Genomic DNA, 21170 nt, shown 5'->3' with positions numbered 1-21170 from the left:
TATATTGTGGATGTTTTTCTTGATTTAATGGACTCCTAGCACAAAAAAATCCAAACAATTTACTCAAACTCATGAAAATACGAAAAAAAGAAGCTTTGACCAAAATTAATAAAGATTGTAACATTTTTGTGTTTGTAACTTTTCAAGGGTGTCTATTAAAACCACCGCGCACCCTTGATACGATAGTTTTCACAAGTATAAATACATGTGGAGTGTGGGGGGTAATAGTTGGGGTTCAAGTCTCTATAAGAAAGGTTCACACACATATACACTTATATTAAGTTAGAGTAGAATTTCTATCCCGTAAAAAATAATAGAAAAAATTGTCTATTAAGGACATAAAAATGGAAAGATTTACTGGACTTTTTTTTTAAAATGAAAGGAAAGACTTATTTGGACTTGGCACCAAATCATGAGTTAATTTGTAAAACAATGTACTTTCTTAAACTATATCAAATATTTATGGTAATCTTAATTAGATAAAGACTCCTAGGCTGGCTAACAAATTAACGCAATTAGGAGACCTGGTTGAATTATTAGTTTCAGATAGGACATCACTTAACTTATGGGTGTGATTATGTAATGAAAAAAAATATAAATATATATATATATATATATTTATATTTATTTATTTATTTATTTTAAACTGTAAACACGAGTGACAGGAAAAATCTGTAATCATGGAACGTGCAATAAAGATTAGGGACACTGTAGAGCTTTATACAAAACACATTCAAGCAGTCTTTATACTACATTATTCAGGGGTATCAAATATATGATTATGAAATATTAATTCTAGCTTACTATCAAAAAATAAAAGATTTATAAATACGATTATGATATGTTTGGCAAGGTGGTTTAATTATAGTGGAGTAGTCACACTCACAGCCTCACAGGTACAGATATAAAGTGCATCAAGTGATGCATTCACTAGCCGCATTTATAAATTAATAAAGGGTTCTAAAACATATTTGATGCACTTACATATTGTAGATCATGGCTCAGTGCTTGGCATGTTAGAACAACCCAATTTCATCACCCTTTTTCTCTTTTTTATATTTTCTTAATTCATTACTTTTTCTTTTCTTTTTTTACTTTTCCGTTTCATATGTGCCCTAATTCTAAGAACTAATCATTTCCCGCAACAGATTCAGCCACCTCCACTTTTGCAATAATGATCTCTACCACTTGGTTAAGCCAGTTGTTTATGTGAATGAAAGCCAGATTCTCAATTATTTTGCGTGGAATATTGGAAAAAGAAAAATGCTAGAAATATAATTATTTTAATTTTTTTTTACAAACCACTGATTAGGTGAGTAATTATTAGTAAATGAAAAGTGATATTAATAGTGGATATAAATGAAAACCAATAAGAAGTTGACCGCATCAACATTTTGTAAAAATGTTGTAAAATAGTTTGTACTTGTAGTATTACTCTTGGAAAAATATATTTATTTTAAGGAGATTGAAATAAGGAAAAAGCTAAAAATTAGGATTTAATTAAAAGAAGTGTGTATGTGTTCAATTTTTATTGGTAGAGTATAAAGTGAAGCAGGAATAATGAGACAAAAGATCCCTAATTCGATGGTTTAAGATACTAAGTAAAACACGTGTTACAATTGATTTGTGTTATGGGTTGATATTGATCCACAATGGAAAATTTGGTAAAAAACACGTAAACTACTAGAGTTTTTTTATTAATTCAAGTGTGATATGTTACATGAATCTCCCTTGAGTGTTTTCCTTACTATTTTCTCTCTTCCTATATTCTGTGTCTCCTCCCTCTTCTCTTTCTTCTCTTTCTTTTATATGAGTCATCCCCTTTTCATATTTTGTCCTAATCCACCTGGATAACTTCTGTCCTTATCGGACTCTTCTTTTGTAGATTTTTCATCATGAATAGAGACTTCTGGGGCTTTTCTTACTGTTCAGGCATGTCATTCTGCATTAAATGTGATGATGTCAAGCAGACGACCTATATTGATGCGGGGGCTATTGTGGAATTATCAAGAACTTTTAGAAAGCTATCTCAGAGAAGTTTAGCCTCTCTAGGATTTATCTTGGTAGTTTGGATACACCTTGGACATGACCTCGGCATGTGGCTTGGAAGGGTATTGGGTCTAACCAAGTATTCGAGGTTTTGCATTCATTAAAAAATGGGCTAGCCAATACTAGATTTATCTCTATCATTTAGGATGATACTTAAGTTAGGCCTAGTACTTACCTTATTATAATAAGGCCCAATATTCGCCCCACTACATTTAGGTTATACTACTTTATTCTTAAAACCTTTCCAGTTTTCCAAATTGTAATGGTACTTGCAAAAATTTAAAATATATATATATATATATATCTCACAAATATCCCTATAACAAAATATTATAAGTTTGTTTGTTCATTTAGACCCCTGCATACTTAGATTGATTAATTGAATTAATTAACCAAGTTGTTAGTTAGGTTTATTATTCAGATCTATATTAAACAATAACAATCATATCACAATAAGCAGAATAATAAAAAAGACAAGCGATATGATGACCTAAAAAAACCAATGTAACTGTTTAGTTTCAAGGTAAAAAGACCTAAATAAGATTTAATCTAAACTATCCTCAAGGCAACAAATTCATTATGGAAGTTTTACAGAAGATTTTTTCCTCAAGCTACCTCTTATACAAAAATTAAACCATTAATGTTTTGGTTTGATTGTAAAGATCAATTATCATAAAGTGAAAAAAAAAATCAAATATTATCACATCTATAAAAAAAAAGGTTATTATATTTTTCAAGTCAAGTACATAATGAGATATATATATATATTGGAAAACAAAATGATCTTATTTAGAACTAGGGACAAGATATTATTTTCTTTTCCCCTAGTTTTGGCATTTGTCCACCTCATTATGTTACATTTTAAAAAGAAAAATTATTATAGGGAGAAAGAGGAGTAGAAGAAAGTCCATCACTCTTCTACCCAAAAAAAAAGAAAGTCCATCACTCCTTTTTGAGAGAACACACATAAAATAGTATAGGCACAGGCACTTATAAGAATTATGCTACCATAATGTGTACTTATAAATAGCGTTTCATGTATTCTTCCACTGTAGTATACTTGATCTCTGGATAAAGCTCAGAAGCTTCTACTGCATCATTTCCTATCTCGAAATTTGCAAGACACCCCTCGTAGCAAACATGATAGTAATGTATAAGTCCAACTTGCTGTGCGTACTCTTGTCCTTTTTGAGAAAGAAAAACCGTATCAGAATTTAAGAAAACATGTGACATAAACACAGTGAAAACTTTGAAATAAAAATATAATTAGTTATGAATTTTTACAACCTTTATTAAAACTCATAACAGTGAATGAGATCGGTAATAACATAATTAAACTTTCGGTGAATATTTTCTTTTTCTTTTTCTTTTAACGAGGCTTTTCTATGACAATTTCGTGATTGACCCTAAAGGCAGTCAATTCTTTGTCTTTGTCATTTTTTTTTTTTGGGATTAAAAACAGGATTCTCTCTCCATTAAAATAACATAAAGTTAGGAGCCAAGTAAGACATTAATACAGTACTTGTCTTAGAAATTAAACCAGTATCAATCGTACCTTTCAAGGAAGCTAGAAACTCTTCCTTGGGTATGGAAGACTTTTGCAACTCTTTGCCAATTAGTTTCTCCCAAATCTCAACAACTTCTCTTTGAGATAGGATGTTTTTAGGTGGCCTTAGATATACTGTTTTGTTGACAGTTCGAGGGTCATCTATAGTTTTGATGGTGTACTTGGCTATATCATCTTCCTCCACATAAATTGCTGCCACATTAAGACGAAAAATGTTGCAATTCTTGTAAAGGTAAATATAAAATTCGAGTACATATAGAAAATCCTCAAATCAAATACATTTCAGTGGTATTCATGGTTCTCTTCGATCTGTACAATGCAAAACTAGTAAGGTTGTTAAGGAAATACCTTTTTTATTTCCGTCACCCAACAATACCACTGAATCTCTTGAAGGAAGGATCTTACCGGGCTGGCACAAACCACCAAGAAAGTAACCAGCAAAACAGTTTGCGGAAATATATGTGAAAGGTATTTGAGCATCTTCAATGGCTTTCCTTACAATCATTTTGTCATCAAATGTCACTCTCCCAGGTTCTAATGCATCCTCCATTCTAGCAGGGTCGGTGCCAAACTCAGAGGGCAAAAATCTCTACCAACGTATAAAAAAAAAAAAAAAAAAAAAACTTGTCATGTAAACTAATTAATGAAAAACCAACAAAACCAATACGTGGATGTATCAAATATATATTTATCACGTTTATACTATATTAATTTAAAATAGAACATACAAATTTTTATTAATAGATATTTTGTGGGCATATAATTAATGAGATTCACGTCATTGAGAGATATAGGAAAAAAATAAAAAGATTGTAAAGTACAAGTGGCGGAGCTTTAGGAGGGCCAAGATATATATATATATATATATATATTTATTTATTTATATATATATTATTTATTTAACATATGATATTTGCTTAACAAAAAAAAAAAATATTTACATGAACCTTCATTCATACATCTTCCATAATTTTTTTTTATATTAAAAAAAAGGTCATGAGACTCATCCTCCATAGACCAAAAATATATGAGAGAGTGGGAGTTTTAAAAAAATTAAGGGACCCATTCCTAACCCGCCCCCCTCCCCAATGGCATCTGGAGAGTACTCACATAAGTTAATGTATAATAGTAGGGTAAATTTTGCATATCCAACTATAAATATTACTCACATCAGCCCATGTAAACTTATATAAATTAGAATTGTTGTTACAATAATTGGGTAAATATATACTATTACTATTCAGCTGTAAATATATTTTTTAATATTTCTTTACTCATATACATAAAGAGAGTTGATTTTAGAGAGCAATAAAATTTTTATAAAGAAATAATAATTTAATGAAATGTAATAAAAAATAGATAATATGATCCAGGGACAGACCCAGGTGGGGGCCCAAGCCCCCCTGGCCCATTTTTTTTTCTACCTATGCTATTTTTCATTTTGTAGTTGGCCCCCTCTTCTAAAACCTTAGGTCCCCCTCCTCTCCAATCAGCTTAGCTAGCCTAGTACAATTAGCCACTATCCAATTCAAAAACTTAACAAAAACAATAAAAGAATTCACAATGGTGATTGTATTTTAGAAAAAAAAAAAAAACTATTTGACAACCAAAAAACATGTGTTATTGGAGAAGTTAAAACTAAATTTTTTACAATTACAGTAAACTAGTATAAATACAAGTTGACTATAGCAAGCTGTTAAAAATAAAATAAAATATTTTATTAAAATTATCTCTCTTCCTTTAATTAAAAACTCAAATTCTCTCTTATCCTTATTATTTTAACGAGTTGTTTATATTATTTTAAATGAAGTGGTAAAAAAAAGAACATTTGATATTTAGTGTTTTGTAAAGTGAGATAGTAAAAATAGATAAAGTATCTTTTTGAGGTGCTAAAAATTAAAATTTTTTAGCACTACTACTGTAAATGCTCTAAATTCAACCAAAAAAAAAAAAAAAGTAGCCTAGTATTAAAAAAAAAATTGTTTTTGTTTTTATTGATAGATGATTGCGTTTTAGGGTCCGTTTGGATAAAGCTGAAAACTGAAAACTAAAAAACACTGTAGCAAAATAATTTTTAAATGTGTGAATAGTACCGTGGGATCCATTTCTAATGAAAAAATTGCTGAAAAGTGAAATTTGTGAGTCTGTGAACAGTACACGATATGCATTGATTGGCTGAAAAAAAATTAGAAAAGTCAAACTTTGCGGCTACTGTTCATTGAACAGTGCATGAACAGTAGCCGCAAGTATCAAAAACGCGTGTAAAAAAAAAGAAAAGAAAAAAAGAAAAGGGAAAACGCAGACGCGCGAAATCAACCCAATCCAAACGTACTCTTAATGCATTAAGAAATTATGATTTTGTGTATTTATAATTTGTTAATACTATGTGAATGCTTATTTGGAGGGTTTTTATTTTTTTATTTTTTTGGGCTTATACTACGGCCATCTTTAATTTAAAATCCTAAGTCCGTTCGATCTATAGTGAGAGAGAGATAAAACAAGGAATAAAAAAAAAGTAAAACAAAAGTGATATGACAGTGATACAATAACATTTGACTATTTGCGGGGAGGAGAGACAAAAATTATGTTGTAAAAGTTATATTATACATGTTAAACATTTAAAAAAAAAAAAAAAAATCTTATTCACTTGACCGAAATGCCCAAACAAACTGAAATGATCGGAACAAACAAAAACATACAAAATTTTTATTACACCAGTTTTACCACCGATACGAAATATTGGGTTTTGGTTTAGATTGGCAAGTAAAATATAGATTTGCAAAATTTATATATGTATATATACCTTTACATTACCAGCATCTTTGATGGCATCAATAAGCTTAAGTTGAAGGAGAATTTGGTGGCTTCGGATGTGAACTCCAGATATTGCACAGATAACAACATCAACTAATTTGATAGCCTTCACAAGGCTCTGGTGATCGGTAAAGGAACCAGAAACAAGGTGAGCACCTTGCTCCTTGAATGACAAAAGCATTTGAACTTTATCAATATCAACACCTATCTCTGCTCTGTTTAGGATGTATGTCTCATGACCTTCAGCCAAACTTGCCTTCACCAACCTCTTCCCTAGATACCCAGTTCCCCCTATAATCAGAACTTTGCCTTTTTCCATTTTTCTTTTTATTCCTTCTCTTCGTTCTGGTTCTAAAGAGATTTCCTTCCTCCGCTTTTTATAGCAAATGTTTGTTATGGTTTTTTGCTGGTGTTTGAAGCAATGGTAGGCTGTCTTGTTTTAACAAGGGAATAAATATTTTTTGTCGGGATTGGCGCCCACTGCCGAGGTATCGATTTCAGATTACTCTTTTCCATAATAATAATGCTGTGTAATTTTCTATGTATTTTAAATTTGTCTTTTATGGTGATCTCCTTGCATGTAACTAGGGGCATGCATGATGGACAAATGTAAGGGTTGTTTTTTTTTTTTTTTTTAATAAACCATATTAGGAAAGTTTTGACACTATTTTTATGAAAATTATAAAAAATTGTCAAAAAAAAGTAATTGCTTTATCATTTTCCCATAAAATATTTTTAAAAATAGTTTATAAACCAATGTCTTTAGAGCATCTATTGATATTTTCCTTTTGAAAAAGATAGGTAAAAATATCATTTTGGTCCTTATATTTTTGGGTTATTTTCAATTTGATCTCTAAATTTTGATGATTTCATCATTGTTATTTTCAACTTATAGTCAATTTGATCCATATCGTCAACTCACTAAAAGAAATTGACTGTAAGTTGATTGCAAGTTAAAAGTAATAGTAACCAAATTAATTGCTACCAAAATATATGGACCAAATTGACAATAATTCGAAATTATTGTCAATTAAAATGATATTTTCACCAAAAAAAAATCCATGTTTAGAACATTGGTATCAACTTTCCAAAATATTTTTCATTGTTTTAGGATAAGAACATACTTTTTCATATTTTAACTAACAAATACTTTTCATTTTCACCCAAATCAAATTTCTTATTTCTTAACCTTATTTCATTTAAGAGCATTCCCATTAGGACTGCCAAATAGGATATGTAGGATGATTTAGCATTAAAGCCCAAAAACCACCAAACACTTGGACTTGTAAAAGCTTAGAATTGCAAAAAAATTTGCAATATTGCTATAGTACCATCGTAAATTTACGATGGTACTGTAGCAACATTGTAAAACAAAATAATAATTTTTTATTCTCACCTATAAATATCTACCACTTTCTCTCTCTCTCCAAAACATTCTCAGTCTCACATCTCTCTCACAGTGGTTCATTTTTTCTGGCATGGTTGTGAGTTCGGCATTATCTGGTGGTTTGGCGGCGTGGTCTTGGCGGAGTGGGTCGAGATCAGCGTGGTGGTTGATCAAGTGGGTCAAGATTGGCGTGGCTTTTGTCGGGTGGGTCGAGCTCGGCATGGGTTTTTGTCAAGTGGGTTGTGGGTCATGGTGGTGGAGATCGGCATGGTTCGTGGGTTTTGATCGAGTTGGTTCGTGGGTCATGGCAGTGGAGATCAGTGTGGTTTGTGGGTTTTGATCGAGTAGTGGAGATCAGGTGGGTCGTGGCAAAGGTGAGTGGGTTTTGATTGTGCGTGGGTTATGATGGGGTGGATTCCGATGGGGTTTTGCTATGGATTTCTGATGGGGTAAATCTGATTAGTTGGACTTTGGTTGGACTTTGGTTGGATTTTGGATTCCGCATGGTTGGACTTTGGATTTTGGATTCAGATTGGTTGGTTTGGTGGTGGTGTGGTGATGGTGTGGTGGTGGTGACTGTAGTAGGTGGTTGAGAGAGAGAGAGAAACAGAGATTAGAAAGAGAAGTGAGAATATTTTTGTATTATTTTTATTTTACTTTATATTATTTTAATGTGTTGTATTGTAAAATAAAAGTTAGGATGTTGGGTGTATTATAAAATAGTATAGTATATTAATAAAGTAATTTTTTGAGATGATAAAATAAGATAGGATGACATTTTCAACTGTGAATGCTCTAAATTTTTTTTTTTCACTTGTTATTTTTATTATCTCTCTCACTTTTCAGTTTTCAAAACATATGCTTTTCTCTATCACTGTTACCATGACACAAAAATAATAGAATATTGATTTGGCGAATGAATAGTGCTGCAGCAAAATCCTAAAATAGGGTAAGTACAAGTAATTTGATGGGGTTGTTTTTCATATTTGCTTCCATATTTTCTTCCGTTACCCTATTTAGGGAATCTGATACCACTAATCTAATTATGTAGTGGAGAATCAATTGAAAGAGATGAAGAAGAAAATTATAGCCTTATTCTCTTTCCGTTGTTTAGAAATATACTTGTTGTCTTCTTAGAAAAAATTTACTTTCGACAAAATCTCAGAGAACGACATGGATACTAGTCTATAACTCGTTTATTAGTTCAACAAAATATGATTTTTTCTCTTTTATTTTTATAATTATGCTAGTTATTAATAGTCTTTTTTTTTTTTTTTTCTAAATATGAATGAAATTTAATAAGTATTATAATTATTAATAATTTTTTAGTTTAATTGTGGTAAGATTCTAATGGAGGATTAAAATATAAAATGTAATTTAAACTGAATAAAAACATATGCATTAGAATAATGACGTTTAAATTGTGAGGTCTTCAAAATTTATGTAGCCACCCTAAAAAAAAATTGTGACAAAATATCATAAGGTCAATTAAAAGTCAAATTTTATATTAATAAATTTGAATTTTTATTAAATTTATTAATGAGTTTTAGTTAACTCAACTGATAAATCTTATTATTAAATAAGAGATATAAAATTCAAATCTCACCTACACTAAAAATCAATTGGTATCTTATCCTAATAATAAAAAAAACAATCATCATGAAAGTTGTATGTTGAAATTTTATTTTATCTATCAAAAAGTGTTATTAAATTTATAAATATTGGTTAAAATTGTAAATTAATATCAAGCTAATATGTCAATCCGTACTTAAATGTATTAGCCTAAACCCCATATGAATATGAGTATCGTAACATTAGATTTTTCACAATGGTAGACCTCACAAGTTACAACTAATTCTTACATAGACTCATTAATATCTTTTTACTACCTACAACTAATAACTTGTAAAAAATAACCATGCAAAAAAGTTGTGTTTAACTCATTTTTAAAAAGATGCTCTGATAGTTGAATAAGAGATATGGGGTTCAATCCCCGTCTATACCAAAAACCGTTGGTGTTTTGGTTTGATGATAAAAAACTATCATCAGGAGGTTTGATGATAAAAAACTATCATCAGGAGCGAACGCTACAAGTTGAAACTCTCTTTTAAAAACAATTCTCAAAAAATGTTGTAGACTTAATATTTATCCGTAAAAATATACAGTTTTTCATAACTAAGCTAAACAAATAAATTAATTAAATTAATAAGGCAACAACTTCACGTGGGGTGGGGAAACCGTACTGCAAAGCATAAAGCTATTTCTGGTGGTAGGTGCTCACTAATTTGGATTTAAAATAGGGTGGTTAATGTATGCTTTAAGAGTAATAAATTTTTTAAGTACTTTTGAATTAAGGAGAAATTGTGTTTCTTCCTTTCACATTCATGATGAATTCCACTATAAATTTGAAAAATTATTAAGTACTTCTGGAGTATCATAAATGCGTACTTTCCCCTCTCACATAAATGATGAGTCCCACTATAAATTTAATTAGTGGGACTCACCATTCATGTGAGAGGAAGGAGTACGTATTTATGGTACTCCGGGAGTACACAATAATTTTCCAATAAATTTAATAAGTAAATCTTACCATGAATGTGAGATGAGAGAGCATCATTCTTCATGTTTCGAAAGTATCTAAAAATTACTTAATAGACACTAATCACCTATTTTAAAAAACTTTTTATGGGATGTTGAAAAAGTTTGAAAGAGAGAGAGAGAGAGAGACTGGAGAGATAAAGGTAATAATAAGGAAAAAAAAAACAAAAAAAAAAACAAAACAAAACAAACAATGCATTGGCAAGCTCTATAGTTTTGTACTGGTCAGTTTCATTTTATCGATAGCAATTGTCGATTAAATATTTTGTCCGATATATCATATATTAAGTATTAACTACTCGTATATGGAGCAATAAATTTCAAAGGGAATACGGTCCCGTAATTAGTAAGAACTAAGAACAACAATGGTTCGAACATTTCATTTTCGCTTGCTTAACAATTTTGATATTTTTTTAATTTTATTTCTAAAAGTTTGGGTGCGGTAGTTTAACATGGTTGGTACTTTGGTGGGGTAACGTATAATTACAATTTAATGATTACTTTGTCTTCAAAATTAAGGTACTTTTCTTTTCTTCTTTTGTTTTTTGTTTTTTTAAGAAAAGGTACTTTTCTAATTCTTCTTAAAAAAAAAAAAAAAAAAGTATTTTTCCAAGGCTGTTTTTATGTAAAATATATATTTTGTTGAATGTAAAATATTTTACATGTAAAGGAAAATATTTGCAAGTGAAAATATTTTCAATTGTTTATTTGTGTTGTGGAAAATACGCCGGAAAACTATTTCCTATGTTTGGTTTTGCAACCTATTTTTATAAACCCAACCACCATAATCACCACCATAAACCCAGCCACCATCAGCCACCACATAACCAATTAATCTGAAAAAATCATAATCAAAATCAAAACCCATTAATCTCAAAATCAAAATCAAAACCCATTTATCAAAACCCACGACCCACCACCATTGAAACTCACAAATTAACCACCCCAACCACCAATTCACCACCCTCAATCTACCGGCCACCATCAACGCTAGAACTCAACCCCAACCCACCACCATTGTAACCCACAAATCACCCCAACCACTGATCCTCCAAAACCCAAGAACAAATATTATTTACAATAAAAAATAAAAAAAAATCCAAAGGGGGCAGTGATGGCATGGGTGGGGGGCGGGTTGAGGCGGCGAGATCATTGAGGGAGGAAAATGGAGAAAGATGGAGGCAGAGGGAGGAAGAAGGAAAACGAGGTAGGAAGAGAGAGGAGGATCGGCGATGAGAGACATGGCCACAGATTGGCATTCAGGTGATCTCTCTCTCTCTCTCTCTCTCTCTCTCTCTCTCTCTCTCTCTCTCTCTCTCTCTCTCTCTCTAAGAAGTTGAAAATGGTTTGAATGTAAAATAGAAGTGTAATCTATTTTACACTAAAAGGCCATTAATTTAATAGTCAAAGAATCTAATTTTTGGTTTGATTGAATTTTCTAATCATCCCAAACATCAAGCATGGTGTAAAATGTTTTTCCAATTTCCTTTATAGCCAAAACAAACACAGCCTAAATATTAACTACTATTATATATATATATATATATATAGAGAGAGAGAGAGAGAGAGAGAGAGAGATTGAAAAATGAGGTTTTTATTTATTTAGGTGAACTGTTTATACTTATAAGGAAAAATGGGGTAAACTGTTTATATACATACATTAAGGTACTCTCGTGGGATGCCTATATACATTAAGTCCTATATGTAACAGTGTTACACAAAATAGGGACAATTATCTCTTCTTCTTCTTTTTTCTTTTTTTCTTTTTGTTGCATTGCTCTCTTGTTCACAACCCTTTTTGGTAGTTTATTTGCCCAACTATTGCCTTTACATTAGAAATGCTTTAGGAGGATGGTTCAATCATAAGTCATTAAACTCTTGCAATCAGAAACCAAAATAGCAATATCTAGTGCAAATACACTATTGGATGTTAAACGATTATTAAGCACTATCTGTGAATCAATTTCCAAATTATAACCTAACTGCCATGCTAGCTAGATTAATTCCATATTAGATAATCTTAAGTTCAGCTAGGTAATTTGTTGCAATATCAATATTAATGGATAATCTTTTTATCCAGTGCCCATGGCTATTTCTAATGATCCCACTGCCTTTGAATTTACCTAGGTTTCCTATTACATTATAGAGACTTCATTTTGCATCCCTTACGACTCTAACACTCATTCCCTAATGACTACATCACTAGAGGGCCTATACTGAGGAAGGGCTTTGCCAAGGAAACTATTTCACTAGAAACAACTTTCAATGCATTAAAACCTGCCTAAAACCCTAATCTTGCATACACAAAAACCCTAATCTTACGTAAACAAGACGAGCACCCTGTGAATGCAACCTTAGTGCTATGTATGTAGATACACAAGCTTGCATATGCATGTTAGAGATGGTAGAGCTCTATAAGAAAATTTTCTTTTATGGAAATTCATGCAAAGTTGATCCCATTATCACTTGCAAGGCACCCCTTTTTGAGCACTAGGCTCATTTTCCAAAACACACGGCAAAAATTGCTGAATAGACTATTTCCAACAAAATATTAGGCGCATGGAATGTGTTCAAACTTATTTAGTTAGTTAGACTTTTTTTGAATGTCGAGTTTGGCAAACTCGACTTTGGACTGGAAAGCAAACACTATAGTGGTGTTTTTTTTAGTGGTGTTTGTCAAAAACGCCACTATAGGTCCCCTATAGTGGCGTTTTCTATAAACGCTGCTATAGGCACTAAAAAACGCCACTATAGTGTTTGCTTTCCAGCCCAAAGTCGAGTTTGCCAAACTCGACTTTTAAAAAGAGTCCAACTAACTAAATAAGTTTGAACGCATTCCATGCGCCTAATATTTTGCTGGAAATAGTCTATTCAGCAATTTTTTCCCAAAACACACCAAAATCACTAAAAAAGTAGTGGTTTAAAGAGAGTTCTCATTTTTTTTTTTTTTTTAAATAAACCTTCTAGTCAATTTTCCTTTGGTTGGGACTACTTTTTGGTCTAAGCCTCTAGTTAAATGTTTACTAACATACTGGATTTTGTGGGTTCTCATTTTGTTAGATTGACCAAGAGGAGTGGTCAAATCAGTCATTGGATTTCTCTAGGTAGTATTCTCTTTCTTTTCTTTTATTTATTTTATATTTTAATTTCTATTTTCGTAGTTTAATTTAGTTGTTTTATTGCTTTCTAGTTTAGTAGCATGCTTAGGATAAGGGTTTTTGGATTGGGTTGTTTTGAGTTATATAACTTAAAACTCATAACTCAAAATTTGTGGGACCCACTGAGTGAAATTTTGTTTGGCTTTGTTTTCATTCTTTGTTTCCAAAACTTGTTTCTCAACATTCTGAGATATGAGAATGAAAATTGAGAATAGGTTTACCGGTGTTTTCAGTTTTTAAAAACTAAATTTGATGGCATTTTTGTTATTAATTTCAACTGTGTGGGGCCCCGTGTAGTGAGTAGTCACATCACCTTCAGACCATTGGAACTCTTTCTTCCTTTGGCTTATCCTGGCTTATCAATGAGTTTTACACTACCTTTTTCCTCAGTTTTTGCTCTCTTCCTTCATATGCCATTACTCCAAATCCAACTTCCCCATTCACTCATCTCACCCACCTCTTTGAACCAACATTCACTTCCTTTAATTTTTCTTTTCCCAGCTTTTATATCAAACACCAGTGGTTCAGTTCATCATAATCTCATGAGTGAAAAAATCTTTTGAGAGAAGAACCCATCCTAGCAAAGACCCAGCACCATCGACAAGCCCATCTCTCACTAGCACTGAAATTGGTCAGTTCATTAGCTCCAAAATCTGCCTAGGTGACAACGTTTTCTCTCTCTCCCTCTATAAATCCAGCATGCACTGTTTTGTATCTCTCTAAATTTGAGTGTTTGTATTTCAATGTTTTTGTTTAGGTGCTGTGTTTTGCTTTTATTTGTGTTTCAATGTTTTGAAACTTTTTCTCTAAACATTGATGGGTTTTGTAAAATAATGAAATTTGTGTCTGATGGGTTTTGTAAAATATTCGGCGTTGTGTGTGATGAAATGTGGACTTCCAAACTTTGATTTGGGGATATGTTATGGGTTTTTGTATGGTTCAACACTGGTTATTAGGGATACCTATTACATTGTTAAGATGGATGATCTATTGGTTGATTTTCGAGTTCTTTGGGGGCAGAGTAAGAAGGGAAAAATTAGACACAACAGAGGCCTAGAGTTGAAAAGGAAAGCCCAAACCTGTGGGGTTTGGGGAGTACTACATACGCACTACCTTGAAGAAACGGAGAAAGGGGTTTGATGGAGATGGGTTTCAACCAAAATTTGGGTATTTAGGGGTTCTTTCGGGACAGAGGAAGAAGAGCAAATCTCGTACACCATGCATAGCCCATAAATTAGAGAAGGAAAAGGAACTCACCGGCGCCGAAATCTTGTTGGGTGTTTGCAAGCGATGGGTCTTGGGGACATGGAGGCGGAAGTGTAGAGAAGGAAAAAGGAACTCAACATGTTCTTTGTTCCAACATTCGGTGTGTGTGTGGAGATAAGGAAGACAAAATAATATTTTGGGTGAAAGGAGAGAGAAGAGGTCACGCGCGAGAGACAATTGCCCTTTTGACCTATGCAGGCTGTGGGCTCCACCAAAAAGTGAAAAAGTTGAGTGCTAAGCATAGATACCCAGCTTTGAGATATTGAGCCGAACAAGAATTTTCAGTTTTGAGTTTTTACTTTTTAGCTGAGATAGTGTTTTGAGATATGAGTGATGAGTTTGAGTTATGATTTTTGAGTTATGAGATACTCCTAAAAGGTACACAAATCCACAAGCTTGTGTACGCATGAGTTATGCATGCATACATAGACTCACCGATAATAAAAAATTAAAAAAAAAATCCAAGATTCATTCCCTCACTTATAAAACAAACATAAACAAATATGGAAAAAGTTTTTTCCAAACTAATTTAAGAAAAATCTTTCAAGCTTTTTTTATATCTTTTTATTATATGTGAATTTGGAAGAGTTGGGCTCCCCTCCCATTTAAACCCCTCCTTTCTCTCCTGTTTTTATTTTGATGAATGGCACTTGGCAAGCAAATTATCCAATGGTTAAAAATAAAAACATCACCAATAGTATGACTGAAGCCCAGTAGTTAAAAAAAGCCGAGTCCTCTTCTGGCAACATCACCGCTACCGCTAGAGTATGAAAAAAGTCTATCCCATCATAAAGTCTGTACCATCACATACCCAAAAAATATCACGAACAGACTGAAGGATCAATGGTGCCATAAACGAGTATTTTCAAATCTCTCACACAGTTACATAGACACAACTGACATATAAAAACAAAACGACAGCGTTTATTATCATAGAAAATTCCGAAGACAAATTTATGAGTGGAGCAGAGTCGAAGGTGGTGTGTGTTACCGGAGCATCCGGTTACATAGCTTCATGGCTGGTCAAGCTCTTGCTTCAACATGGCTACACTGTCAAGGCCACAGTTCGTGACCCAAGTCAGTACTCAATACTCTCATTTCACAACTTTGATTTTGTTTGCAAATTGCACTTTGGGTCTTCATTCGTAAGTTCATAACCAATGTTTTTTGCTTTTATTCACTGAGAACCCACGTTAGTTCTTGACTAATATGATGGCATTTTGGTAAGGTGCTCGAGTTTCTTGGAAGAAAATGCTATAATTTTTGTTTAAGTAGTTGAATATTTATATATTTTTCTTTATTGGGTCAAGTTTCAACATTTGAAGAGAGTGAAAAGCTTCTTCATATATGAGAAAGCAATAATTTTATTTTTATGGGATTTAAGGAATTTTTTTTTTTTTTTTTTTTTTTGTGTCTTTAATGTGTTACGGTAATCATGTTTGAATTATATATCAAGAAGGTAAATTATGCTTGAATTTCGTTCAAAACATAAATTTAAAGAATTGTGTGGAAAATCTAGTGCTTACTTGAATAAAATTAATGATCAGTCTGATTGATTGCGTTTAGTGAGACTATATGTTTCACTTTTGAGATTAATACTTGAATACTTTTCGTGTATATCATAATTTTGATACTCGAGAAGGAAGATGAACTCCTAAAAGTATAGTTTTTGAAAAGATCCTGTATAAATAGTTTATGGATTGTGCTTTAAATGTGTTCTACAGATGATCCGAAGAAGACGGAGCACTTGCTTGCACTAGATGGATCTTTTGATTCTGTTGTTGACGGATGTGAGGGCGTTTTCATACGGCATCTCCTTTTTATCACAAAGTCACGGATCCCCAGGTACATTCTTTTTCACTTAAATCAGATATTGCAAATTTTATGTAGTATGTCAGCAATGTTTCAAAGGATGACTTTTTGATATTGCTTGGTTGTTTACCAAATGTAGATGAAATTTCATGTCTTGTAATCGAGTAAAGTAGTCAATATGCTATATAATTGAAATTCCCTAGTTTTTCTTGGGGAACTTTATCCTTTGATGCTTTTCACATGTTCTGAACTGCTCATTGATTAAAAATGTAAAAGTCTGTGTGGATACTGTCAAATTAACTTTCAATTCGCTTGTGCCTGTGTTGACTTACCCAATTCATATGAGATTTTTTTTTTTTTTTTTTTTTTTTTTTTTTTTTTTTTTTTTTTTTTTTTTTTTTTTTTTTTCAGGCAGAACTAATTGACCCAGCATTAAGGGAACACTTAATGTTCTTAGATCATGTGCCGAAGTTCAATCTATTAAGAGAGTGGTTATAACATCCTCAATGACAGCAGTTGCATTCAATGGAGAACCTCTTGCTCCTGATGTTGTAATTGACGAGACTTGGTTTTCAAATGCTGCTGTGTGTGAGAAATCAAAGGTGCGTACATGTGCTACTTTCTTATTAAATGTTCTTTCCTTTCCAAGTTTTTAATGAATGCTACATATGAGGATTTCTCTGGTTTTGCAATGGAGCATGGATCACATTAGATTGATTGCATTCAACCTCTTTCTTTCTTTTGCTATCCTTTTTCCCTTGGATGGTTTGTCTCCTGTTGTACAATATGGATGTAGCCTTCTCAAGTGAGTGCATTCCTGTTCAGTCTTCACATCCCATTTAATATCATTTGAAAATTAAAGACATCATAAAAGTTATATTAGGCATTCAAGTGTTGCTTATGGCTCTGTAGAACAATTTGTATTCCCTTAAATGTAATTGAAGCATTGCTAATCTATGTAACTACTATATTTAAATATGTAAGTCCACTAATAAGTTGCTCTCTGAGCTGGATCTAAGTTTTGGCTATGTAACATCTTCAATCAAATATTGATTTTTAAATAAGTTTCCTCTCTATTCCTTCCTCAGCAATTGATATGATAAAAGTAAAGCTGTGGAACATACTTAAAGTTTAGATATATATCATTAACAAACAGCTTTCTTGTTTTGTTTTTAGAGGGGGGATGAATGGAAAGATGCAGTCAACACTAAGCTTCATATATGCAGTAGCTTTTGGGATTATTATTATTATTTTCGTTTTGCTGTGTGACATATATTCTCTATTAATAGCATTCTTGGATATGAGTTTAAATTAATTTTATTGCAGCTAAAAACATCTTTTGTTGTGTATTCTAAAATCATTTGTTTGCATCAGCTTTGGTATATGCTTTCAAAGACCTTAGCTGAGGAGGCTGCTTGGAAATCTGCAAAAGAGAATGCAATTGACATGGTAGCAATAAATCCTGGGCTGGTGATTGGTCCTTTCTTACAGCCAACTCTTAATTCAAGTGTGGAGGCAGTTCTAAAGCTTGTAAATGGTACTCTTTAGCTTTAGCTGATGTGGTTAATTTATCTTTCTATTGAATAGTAACACATTCTTAATTTAAGAATAAATTCTATTGAAGAACCTGCCAATGGTCTTTAACCAAATGGAATTTCCAACATTATAAATAAGGGGCTCTCATAAGGGTTGGAGAGCGTGGGCATGGGTTGAATCTTGTGTTATATATATGTATGTGTGTGTGTATAAACCTTTATTGAACAACTTGTTTTGAGGTTGAATATGCCTTACTGCTCAAACCTCCAAAGCATATAGTTTTGCTTAGGCTAACTTTGTTTTTCCTATCTAATGAAGTGTGTGACAAAAAATCCAAGGTCATTTATCACCAGCAGTTAATTTAAGCTGTTCAACAGGGAGATATTATAACAACGATATGGCTAAATATTTATGTATAATTTAGGTGTATGGACCAAATCATAATTCTTTCATTTATGCCTGCATCAGGTTTATGAACCAAATCTAATTCTTTCTCCAGTCACTTAGCATTCAGTAACTACTCACCTGAAATGAAAATCCAGCTTTAATCTGTTATTACTTATACAGATTTAATTTTTAAGTATGTTATGGATTTATTTTCCTTGTCATTTCATCATATATTTGCACATTTATTTTGTTCTAATTATTTACATTTGTCATAGGATTAAGCTTGTGTTTGGTAAGGCTATTGCAAATAGATTTTGAATTCTAGCAGAATGAATTTCAGTAAACTACATTCCTTTGAGAAATACTTTGGTATTATGCTGCTATCAACACATCATTGACTAATTAAAGCATATGGGTCAAAATTTTAGACAGCTGTTAATTTTAGGTCAATTCAATAGATACAAATTCCAAAATTTGTCAAATTGGTTCATACCTTATCATCCCAGTTAGATTTATTTTCTTGTGAAAATTCTTTGGTGTGTTTTTCTTGAATGACTTTCAGCTACCTTGTTTAAAAACATCACTTGGAATGACTTAATTTTCATTTGTCATTTTTGTCATCATCATGAATTTCTTGCAATGAGCCAACAGCTAATGTGGCATTGACTTTGATTTGGACTGCTTATAAGAGAGAAAAGTTGTGGTTATTTTTAAAGAATGTAAAGGAATAGAAGGAATCTTAGTTCTAGAATAAGTTTCTTATTCATTGAGTTTCTTTTACATTGAAAGTAATCAAGTTGTAATTGCACCTCTATAATCTTTCAAATGTCTTAATTTATGCTAGACTGTGGTTCTGCTTTATTCCCTCTTCTAAGAGGCAATCTTTTGTGATGCAAGGAGTTGATGGTTTATCTTATGCAGGGGCCGAAAGATTTCCAAATATAACTTACAGATGGTTTGATGTTAGAGATGTTGCTAATGCTCATATACTAGCCTTTGAGAATCCATCAGCTAGTGGAAGATATTGTTTAGTTGGAAGAGTTATGCACTCTTCTGAGGTTATGAAGATTTTGCATGAGCTCTTCCCTGATCTGAATCTTCCTGAAAAGTAAGCTCCATATATATATATATTATTTGTATGCCACATCTTTTTGTCTGCAACAGATGCAACAAACAATGTCTCCCCCCTCCCTTATTGGCCCAAATGATGGTTTACCTGCATTATTTGTATATTGCAAATCACATAGCCTATTGGCCCTATCTGTTTCTGTTTCCTTTGACGATATATTCCCATCCTGATTTGGAAATTATGTTTTTCTTTTAATTTTATCATTGTATATGCATATGACAATTTGAACCTCTCAAGTGTCTGAGATCCTATTCCGGATGTGCTTTTCACAATATTTTCTGAAAATTTAAAACTAATATCTTGATACTTGATTGTTCATGGAGAGAGAGAGTGAGAGAGGGAGAGAGAGAGTCTCAATTTGGTAAAGTCTGCTGTCTATAATCCTAATGTGGTGGTCAGGATAAACAATCTCGTGGTCTTTCATTTTGTTTCTGGTTTGGATGATATCATCCATATAAAATTTCACCTTGCGTGCTCTAAAGCATGGGTGAGCTAAGCTATTAAAGTGTATGGCATTTAGGGACACTACTATATCTTGAACACAATGAATTAGCCAAAGAACCATCCCAAAAGGGGAAAGGAATCTGCACAAGCATCGACTTGTTTCTTTTTCTCATCAACAACATGAGGTCATTAGCTTCGAAAATAAAAAACTCAACTCCTAATCCTCTACAGTCAGCCTCAATGAGTCAATACTAACAGTTCTATATTGTTTAATTATTCAAAACGGAGTGTTTTGCAATTTTCATGTTTTGAACTCAAGCATCGAAAATATCAGTTTGAATTGGGGACCATTTAATTGGATAGTCTGTTTTGTAACATATGCCAGCTGCCACAGTAATACAATTCCAACAAAATTTATGTATATATTTTCATTGCAGATGTGCAGATAACAAGCCTTTTGTGCCAATCTACCTGGTCTCTAAGGAGAGAGCAGAAAGCTTAGGACTTAACTTTACTCCTGTGGAGGTGAGTCTAAAAGATACTGTTGAAAGCTTGAAGGAGAAGAACTTCTTAAGCGTCTAACTCAAAGTATTTATCAGCAATTCAGGCAAATAGTTATAAATAAACTTGGCCTATCCTTAAATTTTAGCATCTCAAACATAATGTTTACTAGCTCATACTATCCTTGGACTTAAAAGTTGTAAGCTAGTATAATGATGGTATAGAGAATGTGTGACTGCCTTTTTAAGTATCTATTATGAAGTTTCAAGCAGATTGTGAATAAAGCATTGAATTTGCTATGCTCCACTATTTCTAGTAGAATATTCATGACTCCTTTCTTAAAAAAAAAAAAAAAAAAAAAAAAAAAAAAAAAAAAAAAAAAAAAAAAAAAAAAAAACTCCTGTAAGTGTTTAATTTCAATTTTGGTGCATCATAAACTTGTCATCTTAATTCTCATGTCAGAAATGGCCTGCACAAAGGGCGGACTTGCTTCTTCTGGCCAGGAATGTTTATTGGATCCAG

The 21170-nt window shown here is 32.3% G+C and overlaps 1 protein-coding gene and 1 pseudogene across 2 annotated transcripts; one reads left to right on the top strand and one right to left on the bottom strand.

The window, feature by feature from the left end:
* Positions 1–2843: 2843 nt before the first annotated feature.
* LOC115970900 (bifunctional pinoresinol-lariciresinol reductase 2-like) lies at positions 2844–6777 on the bottom strand. The gene is made up of 4 exons (XM_031090521.1): positions 6420–6777; positions 3965–4205; positions 3605–3808; positions 2844–3233 (listed from the first exon to the last, which is right to left on the bottom strand). The coding sequence occupies exons 1-4, from the start codon at positions 6747–6749 to the stop codon at positions 3070–3072; spliced, it is 939 nt and encodes a 312-aa protein (XP_030946381.1). The 5' UTR covers positions 6750–6777; the 3' UTR covers positions 2844–3069.
* An 8686-nt stretch (positions 6778–15463) lies between these two features.
* Positions 15464–20959, top strand: LOC115970901 (annotated as a pseudogene). The gene is made up of 6 exons (XR_004087176.1): positions 15464–15916; positions 16564–16684; positions 17063–17253; positions 18026–18188; positions 19496–19682; positions 20585–20959. The product of XR_004087176.1 is annotated as a cinnamoyl-CoA reductase 1-like (transcript).
* Positions 20960–21170: the final 211 nt, after the last annotated feature.

The sequence above is a fragment of the Quercus lobata genome, chromosome 12, assembly GCF_001633185.2.
Source record: "Quercus lobata isolate SW786 chromosome 12, ValleyOak3.0 Primary Assembly, whole genome shotgun sequence".
Lineage (NCBI taxonomy): Eukaryota > Viridiplantae > Streptophyta > Magnoliopsida > Fagales > Fagaceae > Quercus > Quercus lobata.
The sequence above is the reverse complement of the archived record's forward strand: the minus strand, read 5'-3'. Positions and strand labels throughout refer to the sequence as shown.